Here is a 23987-nt window from a genome sequence, read left to right as displayed (position 1 = left end):
CAGCTGCAGTGTTAATGCCATCTGGTATTGTCCAGGCCCAGTAAGTACGGTGGGTAATAAATGATGCTTTCAGTTATTAATGAATTAAGTTTATAACTTTTTAATTTCTCCTCGTTTATTATCGCCGGCACCTGGCCTTCGGAGAGTAATTCTCATTTGAGTGGATTTTTTTTTCTTCGCGGTCCATGTGCGGAGTGCAACCTTAACATGCAGATTAATGGCTGCGCTTTTCACCTTTGCAGACGCCAATTTGCAAGTTGTTCATCAGTTGAAAGCAATGTTAGTGTCTCTTGTAAAAGCGACAACAACGACATTTGAAGGATGCCTTTCGTGTCGGGTGGTTACCCAAATCTGGGGCTCTCCGGTGCGGGGTGAGGGATGGGTTGGGTTGGGGGGTGTTGGGCGTTCCATTTGCTGGAAGCTACATCACCAGCTTGCATCACCTGATGTGTGATTTATTGATCCACTTTCCGGGCGTTGCTTCGTACAGCAGTGATGATCTAACCCCATTAATGCTTTATCATCACCGAGGGTTGAGGCTGATTTAAATAATTGTATTTCTCTGCTCTGCAACCATCCCTGCCCCTTCCTGAAGGATTGATTGACACGAAATACATAGGGTTGCACCAGTTTGCAGTGAATCCCGCAAAGCACTTTGAGGTGTCCCGATGACGTGATACGGTGCAGTTTCAAATGCAAGGATTATATTCAGCAATCTCTTATTGCCATTATTTACCCCTGGTCTTCACTCCTTACTATTCTTCTTTTTCCTCTCTCTTTCTTTCTCTCTCTCTCTCTCTCTCTCTCACACACACACATACATAAACACGCACACACAAAGAAATCAAAGGAACATAAGAATTGCTGGACGAAAAAAGACTAAGGTCCATACGGTTTGACCTTCCTCCACCCTGGCAGCCACATGCACGTGTCATATCCTGAACCACTCATATGCTGTATCCCCAAATATTATTTCCTAAAAGTGATCGATCTAATCAGGGAGTGTTTTCTCATTTGCGTCTGCTCCCCTGTGCTCTCCACATTTTCAAACAGATACTAGCAAAATAAAATCTTCATTATCTAAGCCAAACAATCAGCACTGCTGCTCTTTCAAGCATCTGCCGTGCCTCAATGTCATTTCACACCAAGCGCTCTGTGATCCTTGTGTGATATTGTCAATGCAGCCTTGCCAGCCACCTGGCAAAGATTGGAGAAACATCTTTTGACTCGCAGTCAAAAAGCATGATGTTGCAACAGTCATTTGATTAGCTCTGTTGTCGGAATTTCACATTGTTGGGAACTCTCCAGTGAACGATCAATAATCGGACCCAAATTGGTATTATAATTTCAATAATTGCACTGAAATAACACCTCCTTCCCTAGTCCTCTCTGCAACAACATCAAAGATTTTGACCTTTATTTTGCTGCCTTTTTTTTTCACAAATAAAAAGCCTTTTCAGCTGAATTGTTTGATGCTGTTTTGCCACACGCACATCAAAGTAATATAACCTTACTCCACATTAGATCTCTATTGGAATGCTTGTCAAGGGCAAAAGGGTAAGGAATGATATTACTGAATAATTTAAGGCAAAACGTGAATTAAGAAACTTATGTTAAATGTTTGCCGAATTAATTTTTTTTAATGCAGTGATCCAAGGCAACTATAATAATAAAATAAAAATAATCCTTACATTTGATATAGTGCCTTAACACATCTTTGAAACGTCCCAAAGCACTTCACAGAATATACTGTAAAGTGAATTGACTGTGTATTTTGATGGCGAAACGTGACAGACAATTGCACACTGTATAAATGCAACCTGTTGTTTGTTTGTTCTTCCTCCTGTACTTGACAGGCCCTCTGTTTGAAATTCGATTCCAAGCTGTTTCCCATTTTTTTCCCACAGAAAAAATTCGCGGCTTCACATAAATAAAGTGAAGTTACAAGACGCTGGGGAGTATACGTGCGAGGCTGAAAATGGTCAAGGCAAGGTTACTTCGAAGTGCACCATTAATGTCCAAGCTGGTAAGTTTGTGTTCAGTGGCTTTGCCAACCTTTCTCTTGCCAGATTCTCTCTTTTTTTGGTCAGCCAGGTGTCTGACACATGCCCATCACCGTGATTAAAAGTATCCATACCAAACTGAAAGTTCTATCCGTCCCGCCTACACATGGAAATCCCAGAGATAGATTGTTGGAATGGAATCCGCACTCTCCCTGGAGGGATGCATCCTGCTTACTTAATTCTGGAAAGTATTAGGCCCAGGTTGGCAGGAGCCAAGCTTGGGGACTCCAGAGTATGCGTTGGGGTAACTGTTGGAGTCTAACCATCTCTTTCGCTCTCTCTGGAGGGATGCACGCTGCTGACCTAATTCTGGAAAGTATTAAGTGCAGGTTGGCAAGAGCCAAGTCTTGGGGACCCCACAGAGTGCTGTGGTGGGGATGTAGCTGCTAGGAGTTTAACTAGCTAAATCCGCACAGCTTGCCAACGTGAATATTGCCTGGCAAGCTCCCCGCACCTTGTCTAGCTAGGACCACCCGACCTACTGGAGCTTTGGCTTGCACAGTTAATGGGATCCAAGTGGGAAGAATTCTGTGTGTTAGCTATTGCCGGTCTGTACCCTGAGAGACCTTGATTTGTCATGTTGTCACAGTTTGTTGGCAAGAGAACAACGATAATGCAAAGACAGCTGCATTCTCCGTGTCCCATCAGTCTGTAGGCCGCACGATTCATTTGATAGAGTGTGGAATGATAGTGTATTCTTAATACATGAGACAGACAGCAGACAGCAGGTGCAATTGTATAATGTGAAATCAATGTCATTGATTGCTGCCATTTGTGTGTGTGTATGCGTGTATCTGTATGTCTGTACAGATACTTGCTTACCTGCTGATCTGATTACTCCCTAGTCCACTACCTGTTGCCTCCGCTCAGCTGGCTCTGGCCTCCTGCTTGTCCCTTGTCCCCTCCATTCCACCATCGGTGTCCGCACGTTCAACCACTACTCCTGGAAATTCTGGAACACTCTCCCTCAATCCCTCCACCTTGCCCCCTTCTTACTCATCTTCAGATCATGCCTGAAGACCTCCCCCCTCGTCCCTCCAGCTCAGCGTCAGACTCCGCAACTATCATGCGCTCTGGGACCCTGCCCTGCCTGAAATAAATGCAAGTTGTTGTTGTTGTTTGTAATGAAGTGTTGCCTCCACACTGTGAAACAGTGAGCTGGCAACTGATAGCAGGGAATGCAACACAGAATCTCGTTGTTTAGTCCGTGCTCATCCGTAGAATTGGTAGCTGCAGTGTGCGGTTCACAGTGGGCCAGTGAAATGCTGACATGGGAAGGTGTCGCAGAGAGCTGTCTGGTAAAAATGGAACTGTGTGTTAGTCAGTATGCAAGGAAGAAACAGGAACAGATTCAAAATAATAATCCTTGTATTTGATACAGCGCCTTGTGTGGTTGAGATGCAGCAGCCAATTGCGCACAGCTGTGTCCTACAAACAATCTTAGATTGCGTGACCAAATTTTTTGTTTTAATAATTTTTTTTGAAGAACCACATATCTTTAGTGTTACTGATCTTATTCGACCGAACCGCCATTCCCCCACTTCCCAACCTCCAATTGTGAAAATGAGGGAAATAAGTAACAGTTATGTTTAATGTGCATATTGGTACCTTATTATTCACAGCACTCGCCTCGCAACAAGAGGACCTGGGTTCAATTCCTGGGCAAGGCGAAACGTTGGGCAAGTTTCCTTACTCTACACAGCTCTGCTTACCTAGCAGTAAGTAGGAATCTGGTTGTTAGTCGATTGGTGGATTGCTTTTCCGGGGATAATAATTCCTTCAAAATAAATAAAAATAATTTTGTCACTCAATCCATGACTGTTTGTGGGACACTGCTGTGTGCAATTGACTGCTGCATTTTGCCCACAAAATAGATAGTTAATTCACTTAACAGTGTATTCTGTGAAGATCTTTGAGACATCTTGAAATGTGAAAAGGCGCTATATCAAATGCAAGTATTATTATTATTATTATAAACATCGGTGTGGTGTTTAATCCTCTCCTCACCTGAAGCCTTGAGGGTGACAGCTCAAGGAGAGATCGTGAGTACGTCTCTCACAGCAAAGTGTTGGCACTGTGGGAGAGCCGAGGTCAGGCCACCACAGCAGGTGAGCTTTGCTGTCTGTTTTGTGCATTAGAGGCCAGAACAGACCTCCAGGTCTGTGGTCTATGTCCAGCCCACTGCCTGATAGACAGCAGTTAAAGTGAAAACAGCAGTACGCACAGACATACTCAACTGCCCCATGTTCCGCAGTGTTTGGATGCCTGTAGATATTCACCTCCCAACCCCAGCCCTTCCTCACCCCGAGCTATATTTTTTCTCATCTGCAACTTCGTAGATTCCTATCTTTCGTTCCTCGCTGGCAGTCACCGGATCAGAATTTGATATGGGGCGGGTTGGGTGGGGGGGGTGCAGCGTGATCCATGCTTTACTTATCCTCCGGGGGCGAGAGGTAGGGAGGGTAGGAGGAGGTTATCACTAAATGCTTCTCCCCAGAGAGTATCATCACATGAACCTTGTGTCAGATTATTCTATGCCCCCCCCCCCCACTCTCCTGCGCCCCCCACACACATACACGCACGTGTGTAACTCTTTGCATTACCCTAATCGATTGTTTCTGCTCTGCTCGCTAAGTGATGTACTGCTTCCTTTCCCACCCCACCCCACCCCCCCGCCCTCTCCATCACCCCTTCCCCTCCCCTCCCCTGTTCTGACAGCTCTCTTCTGAAGCTTGGTTAGCCAATCACTGTGCAGGGGTGCTCAACGCAGCTTTGATCACAAGGATCTTTATTGAGCGGGGGAAATCCGAAGCCAGGATTTCAGCTGAGCTGACTCTCGGGAAAGGGCGTCCTTTCTCAGTTATACTGAGAATTCTCCCCCCAAACCGCGCCCCCCAAGACCAGGCAGACGTGTGGGAACAAACAGGCAAAAGGAATCTCTGTGCAAAGCCTAATTCGGCTCAGACAAAACCTTCCCCCGGTGATGAGGAGCAAGGTTTCACTGTGAAAGTTGATCTTGGTGAATTGGTTTTGGGCTCGTTACTGGGTGCCGTGTTGTGTCGTGCTGTGAAGTGTGCCATTTGCTTTCCTGGATGCAGTACAGGCCTGAGTTTGTGTAACCCCTCTCCACCCCCTCCACCCCACTCTCGTGCTCCTTGGGGATTGGCGTTGATGTGTTCTGCTCTGTTGTGAGGTTGGGCCGGTCAGTTAGTTGGGTGTTGGGGTCTAACCCACCACGTAAGACATGGCTCAAGAGCGACTTACATATTCGTTGGCTCCACCACTCGGACAAAGTCTGTCGGTCTCTGTTCCCATCGAAGTTCTGGGTGAGCATGGCGAGGCCAGCGGGAGAGAGGAGGAGACGGGACCGGCCGGGGACTGTCGTTACCGGGTGAGGGTGGAGCTAAGCCGCGGGAGGCGTTGGCGACTATGTTGTGAGAAGCCCTGCGCTGGGCTGGCTTTAGCAGGGCTGGTTTACTCACTGCTCAGCGTAGCTGCCGCAAAATGGCTCCTGGTGAGCAGGACTCGCGAGAGCAAAGCGCTGGACCTGATGGATGTGAAGGGGGATGTGCCGGACTTCGCCGACACCCACGTAACACGTATCCAGCCCGTGCTTTCCGGCCAAATAACCTCACAGCGACCAGCCCTCGAGACCCAGCAGGAAATTACAACATCCCTCGATGTACCGAAATCCGTGTCCATCTCAAATCGCTTCCCCGACACCTCCGTCAGTTCCACCTTTTCTGGCATCTCCTCATCCCCTCCTCCCACTTCTCCTTCATCGCTGAAGGCTGTCTCGCGGAGTTCCCCCCAAAACCAGTCTCTCTCCACCCGAAGGCTTTTTGCCGGCCAGGAATTCTGTGAGTACAATTCTGTCCCGCAGCTCATTCTGACGGAGTCAGAAATCTTCCTTGCGTCTCTTTGGGAGACGCAAGGAATTTCCATGTGTAGCTGGGATGCATGGAATTTTCTGTTTGCTTTGGATATTCTTAAGCATGTTGATGGGTTTCTGTGTGGGTCAGACACCCAACTGACCAAAAAAAAATCTCTTCGAGATCAGAACTTCAGCTTGTAAATCTTTTGGATATTTTATTATCTTTTTGTTTTAGAATGTGTACTGTCTATGACTGGGCTGGGTCTGGGATATGCTGGCTGGGTTAAGTGAGATGGGACTGGGCTCTGCTGGGGCTGGGCTGTGCTAGGCTAAGCTAGCTGTGGTTGGGCTGTGCTGAGCTGGACTAAGTTAGATGGGGCTGGGGCTGTGCTGGGCTATGCCGAGCTGGGGATGGGCTGAGGTTGGGCTGGGGCTGAGCTGGGGCTGTGGTTGGGATGGGCTATGCTGAGCTGGGGTTGGACTGTGGTGGGCTGGGGTTGGGCTGAGGTTGGGCTGGGGCTGAACTGGAGTTGGGATGGGCTATGCTGAGCTGGGGTTGGACTGTGGTGGGCTGGGGTTGGGCTGAGGTTGGGCTGGGGCTGAGCTGGAGTTGGGATGGGCTATGCTGAGCTGGGGTTGGACTGTGGTGGGCTGGGGTTGGGCTGAGGTTGGGCTGGGGCTGAGCTGGAGTTGGGATGGGCTATGCTGAGCTGGGGTTGGACTGTGGTGGGCTGGGGTTGGGCTGAGGTTGGGCTGGCTGGCCTCCCATTCATGCTCTGAGACATTCCTTCTGGCATTGCTGTAAGTTCTTCAAAATGTCAAGTTGCCAGATGTGTTTTACTTCGCTAATGTGTGACTTGAACTTTTTAAAGTAGAATGAGTTTGGAGACATCTAAACATTTATGTAAGGGGGAAAGTCAGAACTGGGTTGATTTATGAGTGGCAGTGGCTGAGGGATGTCTGAGGAGAGCCTGTGCTTTGTCAGTGCCTGGACACACAGGGATGGATGTCTCAGTTGTGTAGATGAGAACAGTTTAAGGGATTAATACAGAAACATTGCGCTTGTGGAAATCACCCATCGTGGAGTCCTGTAGCTCAGTGGTTAGAGCACTCGCTTTGCAAGTGAGAGATCTGAGTTCAATTCCCGGCAGAGGGCGAAACCTTGGGCAAGTTTCCTTACTCCACACGCCTAATAATAATCCCTCCAAAACAAAAAACAATAATAAATTGGTCATTTTCAATCTATGACTGTTTGTGGGACATTGTTGTGCGCAATTGGCTGCCGCGTTCACCCACAAATATACAGTCAATTCACTTTACAGTGTGTTCTGTGAAGCGCTTTGGGACGTCCTCCCGACGTGAAAAGCGCTATATCAAATGCAAGGATTATTATTATTATTATAGTAATGGAATCACTCTGAAATGCCCGTCTTCAGATCACTCCTGAAACCCCCGACCGTGTTGGCAGTCACCTCCCCTCTCTCCCTGGCTCGGGGTCAGGCTCTGGCATTATTAAACGCTCCAAAACACTTCCCTGCATGAAGGGCGCTGTATAAGTCGTCGTCGTATCACTCGAAGGAATAACTATTTATGTATAGTTTTTAAGAGTGTGTGGAATTTGACAAATTCTTTAGGTTGTGGGTTGAAGCCGCATGTTGGGCTCTGAGCTCACAGTCCAAGCTAACTCTCAATCCAGGGCTGGGGGAGCGGAGCAGGTGGGTGGGTGGGTGGTGTTGTCAGAGTTGCTGACAACGGGTGAGATGTTAAACCCAAGGCCCCATATGTGATGTCAAAGATCAAGAAGAGAAGGGAGTTTCTCTTTTCCTGGCCAACAGTCTCCAGTATAAAATTGGTCAATCACTTCATGGCTGTTTGCGGAGACGTCGCTGTGCGCAAATAGGTTTCCGCGTTGGCCCACGAAACACACAGTAACCTCATGTTACAGGAAAATCCTGTGAAGCGTTTTGGGATGTCTTCCCCGACATGAAAGGTGCTGTATCGAATGCAAGGATTACCGTTTATCATTTCACACAAAGTGTTTGAAATTCTCGGTGATCAGCAACATGTGCGGTGCCGGTTTCTTTGTGAGACGGTGCGTTGGAAGTTGACAAGGAAACATGTCATGGTCTATCCGCTCAAACGCTGACAAATGATCCGGTCTGAAAAGTGCTGGCGACTCCAGACTGGAGACGCTCACAGTCTGCTTCACATCTCATGTGCATCTTACTCTCCAAAAGCACTCACTGTGTGTGATGGTGGGATTCACTTGAATGTACTCATTCCTTTGAGGTTCCAGTGAATTACAGACCGAGTCCTTGTTCACATCTAAATCACTGTGAAGCTCCTACCAGATGTAAGTGGGGAGAAATTCCCCCTGGGTTTCCCTCCATTTACTCCTTCGATGACCATGCACTTGGTAAAGTCTTGAGGTAAATTGTGAAACCACTTTTTGGTTAATTTCCTTTTTAGTTGACTGACTTTGAAGTTAAGACTAAGTTCAGACTCAGTTAAGACTCGCAAGTGAGAAGACTCGGGTTCGATTCCCAGCCAAAATAAAAGTTTCCTTACTCCACATATCTCTGTTTACCTAGCACCAAGCAGAAACCCGGTTGTAAGTCGCTTGGTGGATTGCTTTCCGGGGGTAATAATCGCTTCAAAAAAATAAATAGATAAAATTATAATAATTTGGTTACTGAATCCACAACTGTTTGTGGGACATTGCTGAGCGCAATTGGCTTTTTGCCTTTTGCCCACAAATTCAAGAATTATTATTATAATAAACACACGGGATTGAATGTGGGACCTTCTGCTCTGTACTTTGCTTGGTTAACTCGCTGAGCCGTCAGGGAAGCTCAGCCAAACATTGCAGCGCTAGAATAGGTCCCAGATTTAATCATCATCACTATAGCTTGGCCCATGAGGTACTGGGACACTTGTGATCAGTCAGTGTCATTGTTGGCAGGTGTGGGCAAGGCCGGCTCCACATCTCTTTCATCTCCTTTTTGCCTCCACTTTATAATTGAAGCACGACTGCTGGGGTGGGGGGAGAGGGGTAGGATTTAGTGGAAGCTCCTTTTCTAAAAGGTTTTTACCAGCAGCAGTGCGGGGGGGCAGAATGTGTTCAATGTGCTTATTACCCGCGCCCCCTGCCCCCAACCCCCCAAAAAAAACAAATGCGGTGACTCGATCCACGACTGTTTGTGGGACACTGCTGTGCGCAATTGGCTGCGTCGTTTCACCCACAAGATTTACAGTCAATCCAACACGAACAACAAAATTCCATTTGTATAGCGCCTTCCACGTTGGGGGGGATGTCCCAAGGCGCTGGACAGTCAGTGTTTCAGACCCGAGCTGGGGGTTTGGGATTGGGGAGGGTGGAGGGCAATGGGGATAGAGGGAGATCGAAGGCATGGTCAAAGAGGGGGGTCTTGAGATGGGTGTTGAAGGAGGCTAGGGAGAGGGTGAGGCACAGGGACTGTGGGATGGAGTTCCAGAGGATGGGGGCAGAATGGCTGAAGGCTTGCCCACCGTGGGGTGGGCAAGGCGGGAGATGTGAAGCAGGCCAGAGCCTGCTGAGCGGAGGGAGCGAGCAGGTTGGTAAGGGGTTAGGAGGTCACAGAGGTAGTGGGGAGCAAGACCATAGAGGGCTTTGAAGGTGAGAACCAGGATCTTGAACTGTTTTATCCTCTGTGTGATGGGAAGCCAGTGGAGTCGGGTGAGGATGGGGCTGATAGGGTCGCGGACCCTGGTGTGGGAGAGGACACGGGCTGCAGAATTCTGTATGATCTGCAGCCTCCTATGGAGGCCAGAGTTGGGGAAGCCGACAAGCAGGGAGTTTGCATTGTCAAGCCTGGATGTTATGAATGCACATACGAGGGTTTTGGGGGCCTGTGCTGGATAGTCAAGGATGTGCCCCTGAGCTGAGGGTTGGGATCAGGAGGGTGGGGGTAGGAGGGTGACGGAAGGCACAGTCTGAGAGGAAGGTCTTGAGATGGAGGGTGATGTGTTCTTTCTGTTTGTCTAAAAGCTTCTTTCAGAAACTTCTTTGCTGAGCAGTTCTTTGTGAAATCTCTCTGCGATATCTCTGGTCATGAATTCAATTAATATATTATTGGACAAGAGGTCTCTTGAGGAATCTGACTCCTGCTCCCTCGTGGTCACTGCACTCTCACATAACGAGTTTACAATGTAAATGTTTTCTCTCCGCTGAATCCTTTTAGTTTCAACCCTCATTAATCATATCCTGGTGAATTTCTCACACGCTCCTTATCGAGTTTGCTTCGATCCATTCCCTTGAGCTGACGTCAACCTCCCTGCCTCGTGATTGACGTAAGAATAAGAATAATAATCCCTGCATTTGATACAGTGCTTCCCCCCCACATCAGGAGAACTCCCCAAAACGCTTCACAGGATTTTACCGTGAAGTGATTGACTGGCAAATCATGACGCCCCACCTTCCCCCACTGTGTATTTTGTAGGCAAACGCGGCAGCCAGTTTGCGCAATGGCATTGTCCCGCAAACAGCCATGAAGTGAATGACCGATTGTTCTGAAGTGTGAACCATATCATTGAAACCCGTTCAGGCCAAATCCGCTGTGGTTTAGATTGCTCGCTCCTGGAGCCCAGAGCCACCAAAGAATCAAAGAAACTTATAGCACAGCATTAACAGGCCATTTGGTCCATCGAGCCTGTCCCAGCTCTCAGAGCAAGGTGTTCATTCAATCCCACTCCCCTGCCCTATCCCCCCCACACCCTGTCAAGCCACTGTCCTTTATTCATAAACAAAACACAAAATACTGCAGATACTGGAAATCTGAAACAAAAACAGGGAAAACTCAGCAGGTCAGGCAGCATCTATGGAGAAAGGAAAGTGAGTCAAAGTTTTGGGTCTACGACCCTTCGTCAGAACCTTTATTCATATCCCTGTCTACTTCCCTCTTGCAACCTCCAATGAAGTCTGCTCTACTGTCTCAATTTGTAGGGCGTTCCATGTCCCAGTTGGCTTAAGGGGTAATTTATTATGGATCATTTCCATGTTGCCGAGGTGCTTGTTTGCCAACATTAGCACCAGAAAGTGTAAGAGTCAGGCAGGCTGCCCAAAACCCAAAACTTTACTTCCCAAATCCTCGCCCCGCCAGTTTGTGCACGTACACTTGAGAAGAGTTGTCAGAAGCGGAACTATTGCAGCTCTCCCTGATCCAACAGCCCAGCTCGTGTGGAGGGCAGTGTGTGTTTCACATACAGAACATTCTTGTTAGTGCTTTGTTGCTATTAAGTAATTTATCAACCCTGACAGTCATGGTGGAGAGAGGAGGGAATATTCAAATCTTTAAACGCATCTAATGTCCCACCAGAGCTGCGCTTCCTTTGTACCGTTTGACTCAACACCTGGAGCTTATTAAGTGTACAGCCGATTGGAATCCATCTCGTGGCATCCCCATGATCCCCTGGTGGAGAACGTGTTGCGGAACAGCTTTCGTGCTCTGTGTGTAAGGCTGAATAAAGTCGTGCTTGAATGTCCTTTAAAGGTTCGACTCGCACATTTTAGTCTTTTTCGGTCTCTTATTTTAATGCTTTGAAAAGGCAAAAGGGTTGGATTTAACCAAAGAAACTCCTCCCTTCAGTGAAGTGTTCTCCCATCTAACAGCGCCACAGTTGCTGGAAACTTAGCATTACGCAGACTACTGTGGACCCAACCAAAGGCAGAGTCTTGAGATTGTAGGAGATATAGATATTCAGATGTACAAAATGCTGAGTTTCTCCCAGTGTCCTGGCCAACAAATACAACAACAACAACAAGATTCCATTTATAGAGCGCCTTTCACATCGGGAGGACGTCCCAAGGCACTGGACAGTTGGGTCAGGACCCGAGCAGGGGGCAAATCCCCAAATTGAAAAAATTGGTCACTCACATTGCTGCTGCATTTCTCCCAGTAAATACACAACCAATCCACTTTATGGTATATCCACTGAAGCGCTTTGAGATGTCTCGACGACGTGATAAGGCGCTGTATCGAAGTCAAGAATTATTGTTATAAATCAACTTCCACTGGGTCCTGACGCTCACAAATGAGGGAGAGAGGATTCCACAGCTCCGGCTGTGAGACTGAATGCCGGCTCTGGGTGTGTGTGTGGTGTGTGTGTGGTCTGGCAATCTTAACAGGGTAATCCGCCTGTGGGGTGGAATACCCTTCAATGTGGACGTCACTTTGCATGCATCAGTTATCCCCGAGCGCTTGAGAGCAGGGAGCGGTGATTGCTGATAGTTATTGAGGCTTGAGATTCTACCCGAAGGTTTATTCCCATAGAACGAAGCGGGGGATCTCACTGCAGGTGTTCTGCCACTCATTCCAAAATTCCGTCAGAACTCGTGTGCTCGCATGCAGCACTCATGAGTAATGGGTCTCCCACACGCTCGAGCTGGTTCAACCCTTGCTCCAGGGTTTACAACCGGGATAAAAACACACGTCAGATCCCGTAATATATTGAAGTTACAAGAAAAAGAGAAGCCTCTCTGTCTCTCTCTTTTATTCCCATGCTAATTTGGATCGTCACCGAGTAGTATATATTTTTTGTCGTTCTCACGCTGTCTTTTGTACAAGTCCAGTATCCCGTTTCAGGATTTGGCTCCTTATTTCCACATAATGGAGAAAAAGAAAACCCACAGATTGGCAGAGGTTTTCTCCCCTCTCCCCCCAGCTCAGCGTCAACCACCACCACTGTTAAGCGCTCCAAGACACCAGCCCGCGTGAAGGGCGCGGTGTAAATGCAAATTGTTGTTGTTGTAAATGCAATCGAAACCTCGGTTTAACATCTCATCTAAAAGGATGGCACAGCTGACAATGCAGAGCTGCCCCCACCCCCACCCACAACCACCAAAAAAACAACTTGCATTTATATAGTGCTCTTCATGCAGGTAGTGTCTCGGAACACTTAAAAGTACTGCACTGGAGTGTCAGCCTGGTCTATGTGAGTTCCAAGCCCCTACGTGGGGCTTGAACCCACAACTCTCTGAATCAGAGGAGAGAGGTGACTGACTGAGCCATCCTGACATACGGAATCCTGTGCATTGGTTGAAATATGACCATCTAATTGCATGGCTAATTCCTGTGGCTAATTCTGTGCAGCTGTTTGGGTGCTTCTCTGACTTCTTTTGATCCAACTGCACATGCATCGAGCACTGAGATGAACTTCTCTGGGTTGGCACTAATGCTCAGCCACTCGATGATTAATTATAGAATACCTATTTGTACAATTTTAACTTCCTTGAGCATTCAGCCTTGTGTCTTTTTTCAGTGTATCATAATAAATAATTTATGTAGCCGACTTGCTTCGCTATTTTAAATTCATTCCGCCTAACTTTGCTTCTGCACTCAAGAGCGTGAATATCTGTTTTGTTCTTTTTTTTAAAATAATCCCTTCAAAAAATAATAATAATAATTTGGTCACTCAATCCACGATTATTTGTGGGACACTACTGTGTGCAAATGGCTGCCGTGTTTCGCCCACAAAATACAGTCAATCTACTTTACAGTTTATTCCGTGAAGCACTTTGAGACTTTGTGAAGACGTGATACGGCACTATATCAAATACAAGGATTATTATCATTATTATTTTGGAACCTTGCACAAGACAACTTGACAAAGATCATAAAGTGCCATGAAGTGTACACTGTATAGTATACACTGTATAGTGTACACTATATAATGTTGTGGAAGGCAGATGGGGAGAAATTATATCTAGGATCATGGGAACATACTTAAGTTTTGAAGCCGGTTTTCTGTGGTTTGTATAAAAAAAAGCTGCTAAGAATTTATCAAATTTCTGGTCACTCTGAAATGCTAAGAAAATAAAATAAGTCTAGATGGAATTTCTACACCTGAATGATTTGTTTTTCATGATACTTTTTAATTAATCATAAGAATAATAATCCTTGCATTTGATACAGCACCTTATCACAACGTTGAGACGTCTCAAAGTGCTTCACAGGTTATACTGTAAAGTGAATTGACTGTATTTTGTGGGAGAATGTGAGGGTGATTGAGGACGTTTGTGTAAAGGACAATGAAGTCCTTTGGATGAGACATTAAACCGAGTTCCCGTCTGGCCACTTCTTGGATCTTTGTGGGACATTGCTGGTTGCATATTGGCTGCCATATTTGCCCACAAAATACACGGTGACTACACTTTACAGAAGATCCTTATAAACTCTTTGAGGTGTGTTAGGTGCTATATCAATACAAGGATTGTTATGTGTAGGTCTATATAATTCTTGTACATTTTCCAAACAAAATTGCTGTCCAGAGTGCTGAAATATCCTTCTATTCTGGAAGTTTTGACAAGTATCAAATTATCAATGTCAAGCTGTGTGGTTTTAGCTGATTAGACTCCAGCAGTTACCTCATCGCACACTCTGGGGTCCACAAGCCTTAGCTCTTGCCAACCTGCGACTAATACTTTCTGGAATTAGGTAAGCACGATGCCTCCCTCCAGGGAGAGAGCGCATTCCATTCCAGCAATCTATCTCTGGGATTTCCATGTGTAGGTGGGATACATGGAATTCTCAGCTTGGTTTGGATACTCTTAAGCACGGTGATGGGTTTGCTCATGTGTTAGACACCCGACTGACCAGAACAAATATATATTGAATTGAGTCCAAACAACTACTTATTAAACCTGGAAGTAGTTTAACTGAGAACTCAGTGAGAGTGCAAAAACATTAGCAAAGCACTTTTCAACAGCACTTTTCCTACCGCTGTCAGAGGAATGAAAAGGTTAACGTATATGGATTGAATACATACAAAATATTCAGCCCCGCTGTCTGAATTCAATTAAGTTTGAGTTATAAAGATCCTTACACTCAACTCGTAACAGATTGTAATTCAGGTTTAACTGATAGCTCCTGGTAATGATTAGTAGGTCTGTCTCGGTACACCGGGTATCAGCCAGCAAATCACTCCGTCTTGCCCCCCTCCTTAGCCTTCTTCAAGTCCCGCCTCAAAACCCTCCTCTTCGACCATGCCATTCAGTCACCCTCTTTCCCCTCCCCTTCCTTCTCCCCCCCTGACCCCAGCTCGGGTCTGAACTGCTGTACACTGTCCAGCGCCTTGGAACGTCCTCCTGACGTGAAAGGCACTATACAAATGTAATCTTGTTGTTGTTGATACATAATGATACATAATCCTTGCATTTGGTTTATAATAATAATAATTAAGTTAACATATCTTGTGCATCGTAACAGAAAATGGACTTTGAGTATTTATTTATATCAGCATTCCAAAATTCCACCTTCTATTAGCGCTCTGTGAACATTATTCTGTGTGAAGGGCGCTGTTTAAATGGTATAAATTGCAAGTTGTTGTTGTTGCAGTTATTTTCTTGAAGTTTAAGGCCTCAAATTGGCTGGCGCGTTTGCCTAATTGAGTTGAAGGATGTTTTGTGAATTTTTCATTATGTTATATTACTCTCAAATGCACTCCCAACTTTCTTTTTGTAGCAGAGTAATTAATATGCAACGTTTTAGTTGACTAGATTACATTTGCATGACATTACCATAAAAGACGCTATTTGTCTCTGATGCATCAACCTCTGATGCTGATGCAAAAAATATTTAATTTTCCTTCTTGTTCCCCAAGCCTCAACCACCACATGACTCATCAACAGAGTCTGGTAGCAGAGAACACAGCCATAATGTGCATTGTTCTTATGCAGTTTTGCTTCGAGTGCACTTCGGGTGTGGGCCTCAAAATTCCCTGTGTCAGCCTGGCGCAGTGGTAGCACTCTCATCTCCGAGTCAGAAGTTGTGGGTTCAAGCCCCCACGTTGGGACTTGGAATAAGCTTCCGTCCAATGGAGTGCTGGAGGTGTGTTGCATTGTCGGAGGTGCCGTCCTTCGGATGAGATGTTACACAGAGGTCCCGTCTGCCTGTGCAGGTGGATGTTAAAGATCCCACGGCACTATTTGAAAAGGGAAAGGAGTTTCTCTCTCCCAGTGTTCTGGACAGCAATCCCCCAAAATAAAATTGGTTACTCACTCCATGGCTTTTTGTAGAATATTGCCGTGCGCAACTGGCTGCTGTGTTTTACCCACAAAGTACACAGTCACTACACCTTACAATATATCCTGTGAAGCTCTTTGAGACATATCAACAAGGTGATAAGGTGCTATATATTCAAGTGGTCTGGAATACTATCCTGCATGAGTGGCACAATATAAATGCTACATAAATATATAAATACATATAAAAAATTGTTGTCAAATGCAAGAATTATTTTATAATTGTATTATTATATTATTGTTACTACCAAAAAAATACAAAATGCAAACTGGGCCTCAGTTTATTTCCCGTCTGGAAGGTGGCACCCCCGACAATGCAACTCCAGCGCTACGTTGCATGAGACTCGATCTTGCATGTTATACAAATGCAAGTTGGTGACGTGTTGCACTGGAGCATCAGTCAGCTCAGGTGTAAAGAAAGCAGCAATGTGTGTAGGAGAGCGAGGGAGATTCTGCGCAACATAAGCCACAGTTTTGGGGCGAGGGCGGCACTGCATGTGCAAGTACAAGACATCACTCAACATAGCGTGAAGGTGCCAACTTCAAAAATTGTTAACAGCTTTTCTCCCAACCCTGGAGGAACTGTAACTCATGGTAAAACATGATGTTAGCGGAAAGATCCTTGTGATCTGAAGTATAACTCTGGAAATATTACGAGACTTCAGAAGGTAATTGCAGGGATGTGCCAACTTGTCTGCCTGATAAAGAAAGTTCCTAAGTTTGCTCAATTTTTCTTTTCCAGCTCCAACTCCAACTCCGAGCCCGAATCTGTCTACACCGTCACCGACACCCACCCCTGAATCTCCGGAGTCCGGGCATGCCAGGAGATGCAATAAGACTGAAACATCCTACTGTGTTAATGGCGGTGTGTGTTATTATATAGATGGTATAAATAAACTCTCTTGCAAGTAAGTGAGTGTACTTTTTAATATTATTTTAGAAGGTTTATTGTTTAATTCGATGTCATCTTTTGATGACGACTTTTGCTGACGACTGTTTCATAAAACTGAAAATGTTTCATTTGCATTTTGAGTACTGAAGGTTTATTTTCCTCCATTAGTGGTAAGTGAGAAATTATCATCATTATTATCGATGATGATGATGATGATATTATAATGGTGTGTGTCAGTTTGCCAGCAATGCGGGAAAAAACAGGACACTGTTTAAGCGTCATCTTTTAAATCTCCAATTCTGTCTTACTTTAAGCAGAAGGCAGGAATGCAAATGTATTGCTGTTCTAACCTATTGACCAAACGCAAAGAATGTGCAATAAACGTCACAAGACTGACACGGGTTAGTGAAACGGAAATGTAAAAAATTGCTTTAAACATGGTACAGGCTATCCCTTCAGTACTCATTACTTATTACTAATAATATTATTAATAATATAATTATTATTAGTCACTACACTTTATAATATATTCTGTGAAATGCTTTGTGACGTCTCAACAACGTGATAAGGCGCTATATCGAATGCAAGGATTATTATTGTTATCGTTATTATTACTTGATATTAATGTTATTGATGAGTAGAATGCTTGTGTGTTATGTGGAGGGTATAGAGATGCCTAATGCTTTGCAACGGTGTTGTTTTGTGATTTCTCTTTTCGCCTGTAAGTTGGAAGAAACGTTCAAACGCCCAGAATATAAATTCCAACTCGCAGTAACTCAGTCCTTGCAGCTAATTCACTAACTGAACAGCATGAGCCCTGCAAATCAGATAATGTAGCTGATGCCGAGAGGTGTTTGAAACCTTTAAGCTATTGCGTTCAATAAGGTACATTCTTGGGACATAATTATTCACTCCCTTACAAGCAAGAAAGACGAGCTCTTTTTTATTTATGGTTGCATCTTTCACTTTGAAGTATAACGTTGTTCAGAGGCAATGTTAACAAATCATTGAGTGGAAACAGATTGGGAACATTTCTTATCTGACGCTGAGAAGGAAGTGATTTCAAGCGTTACCAGGCTGCATTGTTTGGGAATACAGGGAATCATTTCCGTAGGATACTAATTCCCTCACTGACCATAAAAAATTTCCTCACCGATAGACCTTATCTCACACCATTTTATTATTAACTGTTTATTAATAACTGCTCCCAGTTCAATTTCTTGCAGTATGTCTTTATTCTTACCAATTGTGGAGTCCCGTAGTATATTGGTTAGAGCACTCGCCTCGCAAGCGAGAAGATCGGAGTTCGAATCCCGGGCAGGGTGAAACCTTAGGCAAGTTTCTTGACTCCACATGCCTCTGTTTAACTAGCAGTAAGTAGAAACCAGTTTGGGAGCTTATTGGCGGATCGTTTGCTTGTGTAATAATTCCTCCTATCCCCCCAAAACGATTTAATCATTCAATCCACGACTGTTTGTCACTGCTGAGAGAATTTGGCTGCTGCGTGTCACCCACAAAATACAGTCAATCCACTTTACAGTATATTCAGTGAAGCACTTTGAGACGTCTCAGCGACATGATAAGGCACTATATCAAATGCAAGGATTATTATTAATTCAAAATCAATGCTATTGTTGTCATTTATGCAGGATGAAAGATCTCGGGGTCACTTCTGTGGCAAGTTCTGTGGCAAGACTTTAACGGAGCCATAAATTAATTAACAGTGGTTGGGTATTTAAAGAAACCCCTTTCTGGTATCAATAACCAGGAAATAAAACGCTTCACAGGAATATTGTGGACCAGTTGATCAGTGTTTTTCTTGTAATGATAGTTTGTTTTAATAATAATTAATAATAAATAATACTTGCATTTGATATAGCGACTTATCATGTCTTCGCGACTTCTTAAAGTGCTTCACAGAATATGCTGTAAAGCAAATTGACTGTATATTTTGTGGGCGAAACATGGCAGCCAATTGCGCACAGCAGTGTCCCATAAAGTTGTGGATTGAGTGACCACATTTTTTTTAAGGACGTATTACCCCTGGAAAAGTGATGATGCTGAAGTTTTTAATAATGAAGTTATTTGTTAATAGCAATGCCAGTATTCTATAATATACTGTCATAATAATAAATATTAATCATAATTATTCATAATAATTAATAAGCACAATAACTTTATGACTTGGATCCGTCGCCATTTACGCAAGGTCCAAGCTATGTAGGACTCACTAAATCACTCACTGACCATAAAAATTCCATCACCAGTAGACATCTCGCACCACTTTATTATTAACTAGAATCATAGAATCGTACAACACAAGAAGGAGGCCATTCAGCCCATCGTGCCTGTTCCGGCTCTTTGAAAGACTATCCAACTAGTCCCACTCCCTTGCTCTAATCCTAGCAATCTTTTCCTGTTAAAGTATCTATCCAATTCAGTTGATTATTACGGCAGTATGTTATATAATAACGGTATTATTATTAACAGCCGGAAGCATGGTAATGGTGAAAGGATGCCCATGTTATAAGCATGCTCGCCCTCTAGAGAGGCACATTATAACAGCAGCAACCCCTACACTTTGCTGTCCATTAGCTGAGAGAAACATGGTGTGAAAGGGAACTGGAATCTCTGAGCTAAATCTGCGTTGCCGCTTTCTTTTTTTTTCTTTCGGGAAAGGGTTCTGTCTTTTGGACTTGCAACAGCCCCTTGCCATTTGGCTTGTGGTGATATAATCTTCAAATGAATTTTGAACTCTCGCAGCTCCAGCTGCCTCTTGTACATTTCGCGGTGTTCCCTGTTTTGGAATTGCACTTGCAAACGTTCCCAAAGGGAGTGACGAACAGGAGGTTCAGCAATGAATTGTCCCGTCCTATCACCCCCACCCCTCCCCCCTCTCTCTCTCTCTCTTACTCTCATTCCGCCTCTCTCGTACAAAGTCCCACACAAGTAAAATGTCAACCAGAATCACACACTGCCTCACTCGGTCATATTGAGCAAGCTCGCTGTTTCATTCAGCTTCTATGACAGTGTGTATGAATGTGAATGACTGACAAGTGCATGTGTGCGGGCCTTATAAAATCTATCCGGTTAGCACAGCTGGATTTTTATTTGCTTTGAGCATAGCCACCACAGTGGAGAAAGGAAAGGACAGAGAAATTAGTCACTGGGCACAACAACAAACATTGGCAACTTTGTTTGAAACGCATTCAAAAGCCCTTTCGTTTTTAAAGAGCTGAGACCATAAGGTGCTGTGTAACCAGGTTTGCAAACAAACTCATTTCCCTACTATTGTCTGCTCGCTGGCATTAGGCACGCAAGCAGGAGGGAGACAGAAAATGTCTGTGTAGGTTCTTAAACCGAAACCCAGACCAAGTGAGCTTCCGATTCAATTAGATGGTGTAATGGAATCGTCAGCTGGAGAGAGATTTTCTTGTGCCTGTTTTTTGTGCCTTTGTTTTTACCCTCCACCCAAAGCTTAGAGCAAACCTTCTTCTGCACTTGTGAAGCTCTCTCAGATGTTCATTGTCAGATGTTAAGCATCTGACAATGAAGGCATTAAGCCAAGCCTCTGTGAGATGTATAATGATAGCTAAGGTCTGGTTCGTCCTCCAAGTTGCTCTGGCACACATCCAAGCCTCTAGCCAGGCCCAAACTTATTCCAATGCCCTGGGCTGGTGCTGGGAACTCAGCAATTGGTGAATCTGGTCCACATTATCTCATATTTATTGCTTGTTATTCAGTTAATAAACTGCAGAAAGAAAAAGGTTTTGTTTTGATGAACAATTTAAATCAGAACTGACCTTTTCGCGAAACCGCAAAAAAACAAAAGTCTCAAGATGTTTTTTGATAATTAACAGCCAGTTTTGTTTTTGGTTGGGTACAAATGATTTCCATGTGAGATACCATCCATAAGAACATAAAAACATAAGAATTTCCAACGTCCATCGAGTTCGCCTTCAACCATCCTGGCAATCACATTCACATATCATACCCCAAACTATATACTGTATCCCGAGATATTATCCCAACACAAAACTAAACACTGGTGGGAGTGTTCAGTTCTAGTCCATAATTCTGGTCTGTAACAAGATCACCAGGTCCCTTCCTGTTATATATTCTGGGGCCAGGATTGATCTGAGTTATTTCAACCTTTCAGATCTTGCTCCAAGGTTATCGATTTGGATTTTGGCCAGGAAAGGAACTTTACCAAGTTCTTTTTCAAAGAAAAAAAATCTTCCTTCCCAAGCCAAAATTCTGCATAACATGGTGAAGCAAAAACTGGAGGCTATGTGGCTGAAAATTAATTAATATTCAGAGTTTGCTGCTGAATTGGAGGCACTACGGTATCCCTTCTCCGAAGGGACTGTGGGATGGAGTTCCAGAGGATGGGGGCAGAGAGGCTGAAGGCCCGTCCGATTGTAGGGTAGACCGGGCGGGGGACAAGGAGCAGCCCAGAGCCCGCTGAGCGGAGGGAGAGGACAATGCACTAAACTCTCTCGCTTTCGCTCTCTCGCTTGGCAGAAATATAATAACATGAAGAATCTCATTGCATTTCCATGTGGTTAAGAATACATCAGTTGTGTTGTTCCATATCGTATATATCCTTTATATATATTCCCTAGACAGTAATGATGTGTGATCATTTCATAGATCGAATTGAATTAACTGCACATGTTGATTTCACTCTGACCTGCTCCCTGCAACCAGCATTTCACCCACAAAATACACAGTGAATCCACTTTACAGTATATTCTGTGAAGAGCTTTGAGACATCTTAATGATGTGATAAGGTGCTATATTAAATGCAAGGGTTATTATTATTGCTTATTGTAACCCTTACCTAAGTCTGGGTAAAATGCTGCTGCCTAATCACTTGTTAACAACCCTGCCTGTTTTCTCTTGTGTGTTTTTTAATATAAAGTATCGGAAACGTAATCCAAGACCCAATTGTTTTATTCAAAGAAAAGTCTTCCGTTGGACAGTTTTAAAAAATGTTTTGCTTTATCCATTAGTTGGCATTAAATATTCCTTGCATTTGATATAGCTCCTTGACCCGGGTTCGATTCTCAGGCAGGACGAAACCTTAGGCAAGTTTCCTTCCTCCGCACGCCTCTGTTTACCTAGCAGTAAGTAGGAACCTGGTTGTTAGTCAATTGGTGTATCGACTAACTAATCCCTCCAAAAAAGAATGTGGTCACTCAATCCGCAACTGTTCATGGGATACTGCTGCGTGCAATTGGCTGATGATTTTGGCTCACAAAATACACAGTCACTCCACTTTACAATATATTCTGTGAAGTGCTTTGACTCGTCTCAACGACCTGATAAGGCGCTATATCAAATGCAAGGATTATTATTATTATCACTTTGTCGAGTCAAGACGTTTAACAAATGCTGGCAAATGATCACCAGCAGCTTTGGTGCTTTCTCAATATAAGGCAAACGAAATTCCACCTGGGAATGGAGTTATTTTCTAACTTCGACCTGTAGCATTTTGTACCTACATTTGTTTTGTGATTTCTTTCCCCTTTTCCTTCCCCAGGTGCCATCCTGGATTCTTCGGACAACGATGTATGGAGACTGAGCCCTTGAGATCATATAAACCTGATCTAAGTATGTTATCTGTGAAAAGAGTTACATACTTGTAGGTTTGCACCACTGGAGTTAAGAGTAGTTTGCAGCAATATAGCGTGTCAGGGCAAACAGAATGGAGAGCATTAAATTTTTGAGACGTTTCTCTAAGGTTGCTGAAGAGCTCTGTGATCAGACCATAGTGTTTGGGTCTGTGTATCTTGGGTATTGTCGATCTAATGTTAAACCCTTTCTGTCTTGTTTCTCACTCTCTCTCTCTCTCTCTCTCTCTCTCTTCTCTCTCTCTTTCTATCTCTCTTTTTTGCTTGCTTCGTCAGGTGTCCAAATGAATTTACAGGTGATCGTTGCCAACATTACGTAATAGCCAGTTTCTACAGTATGTCTGACTCTTGTTTTCTTCTTAAACTGGAGCATGCTATTGCTGATTCATAGCATGCTTTTTTCCCCCGCTGTTGTTCTCTGCCATTGATGCTGTTGTCTATCCTTCCTATATTTCAACTCCCAACTCTCCCCTCACCCCTCCCTCCCTTCCTCTCCCCTCACCCCCCCCCCTTCTCCAAAGCTGTTATACCTGTTTGACTTTAGAGTGGAAGTTAACGACAAATTCTTAACAAATAACTGTGAACTGGAGGCTGATAGTGCAAGAATTTACCAGGAAGATTGAATAGAATTCCATATTCTCTCTCTCGTAAATTCAGGTATCAATCTTGACACGGCAGATGATTTAATTGGGATATTCCCTATGTTTGAAATCTGCGGCTTTCATCTCGGGAGCAGGTCTCAAAGGATTTCGCTGTGAAGCGCAGTGTCTGTGTGTTTTGTAGATCAAAGCTGCAGCCAGTTTGCGCACAACAATGTCCCACAAACAGCCGTGAAATGAGTGACGGATTTTATTTGGGGGTGAGGGGGTGGGGGTATTCTTGGCCAGGACACCGGAAGAGAGAAACTCCCTTCTCTTTTCAGTAGCGTTGCGAGATTTTTAATGATTCATCTGTGCAGCAGACAGGGCCTTGTCTTATCCGAAGGGCGGCACCTCTGAAAATGTAACGCTACCCCCCCAACACTGCAATGGAGTGTCATCCTAAACTACGTACATGATTACATAGGGGCTTGAACCAACAATCCTCTGGCTCAGAGGCGAGAGTGCTACCAACTGAGCCAGGCTGACACACAAATTCCAAGGTTAGCAGAAATGCAAGCTAACTGATTTTACCGCAATGTGTCGTGACTGTGTGTTGTGCTGGCTGACACACTGAGTAAATAGACCAGGTGTGGAAGCGAGGGATTTCTCCCTGTATATCTAAGACTTGAGGACGAAAGCTAATCTCTGCCCTCGTATTTTTTATTCACAAGCAATAAAATACTTCAAAATGATTGCACGGGTCACCAGCTTTCTAAGACAATTGAATTTATTAATGTTAAATGATCAATTACAAAGTTATGCTCTGGTGAAACCTCCCCATTTGCGGCCCATTCTCAGAACAATTCATTACACTATTGCTACAG

At 44.5% G+C, this 23987-nt stretch overlaps 1 protein-coding gene across 4 annotated transcripts in view; it reads left to right on the top strand.

The window, feature by feature from the left end:
• LOC103186464 (pro-neuregulin-2, membrane-bound isoform) overlaps positions 1–23987 on the top strand; it is a 42742-nt gene that overhangs the window by 7792 nt on the left and 10963 nt on the right. For 2 of the 4 annotated variants that reach the window (XM_042339989.1, XM_042339990.1), the window contains exons 3-5: positions 1908–2026; positions 16737–16902; positions 22432–22502. In XM_042339989.1, coding sequence (XP_042195923.1) covers positions 1908–2026; positions 16737–16902; positions 22432–22502 — 356 coding nt within the window. Of the gene's footprint in view, positions 1–1907; positions 2027–16736; positions 16903–22431; positions 22503–22798; positions 22858–23987 lie in introns of all 4 variants that reach the window. The other 2 variants (XM_042339991.1, XM_007905518.2) reach the window with 1 other exon arrangement.

The sequence above is a fragment of the Callorhinchus milii genome, unplaced genomic scaffold (assembly GCF_018977255.1).
Source record: "Callorhinchus milii isolate IMCB2004 unplaced genomic scaffold, IMCB_Cmil_1.0 Scaffold13, whole genome shotgun sequence".
In the NCBI taxonomy this organism is placed as follows: domain Eukaryota; kingdom Metazoa; phylum Chordata; class Chondrichthyes; order Chimaeriformes; family Callorhinchidae; genus Callorhinchus; species Callorhinchus milii.
Note: the sequence above shows the minus strand (reverse complement) of the source record. Positions and strands in the feature narration are given on the sequence as shown.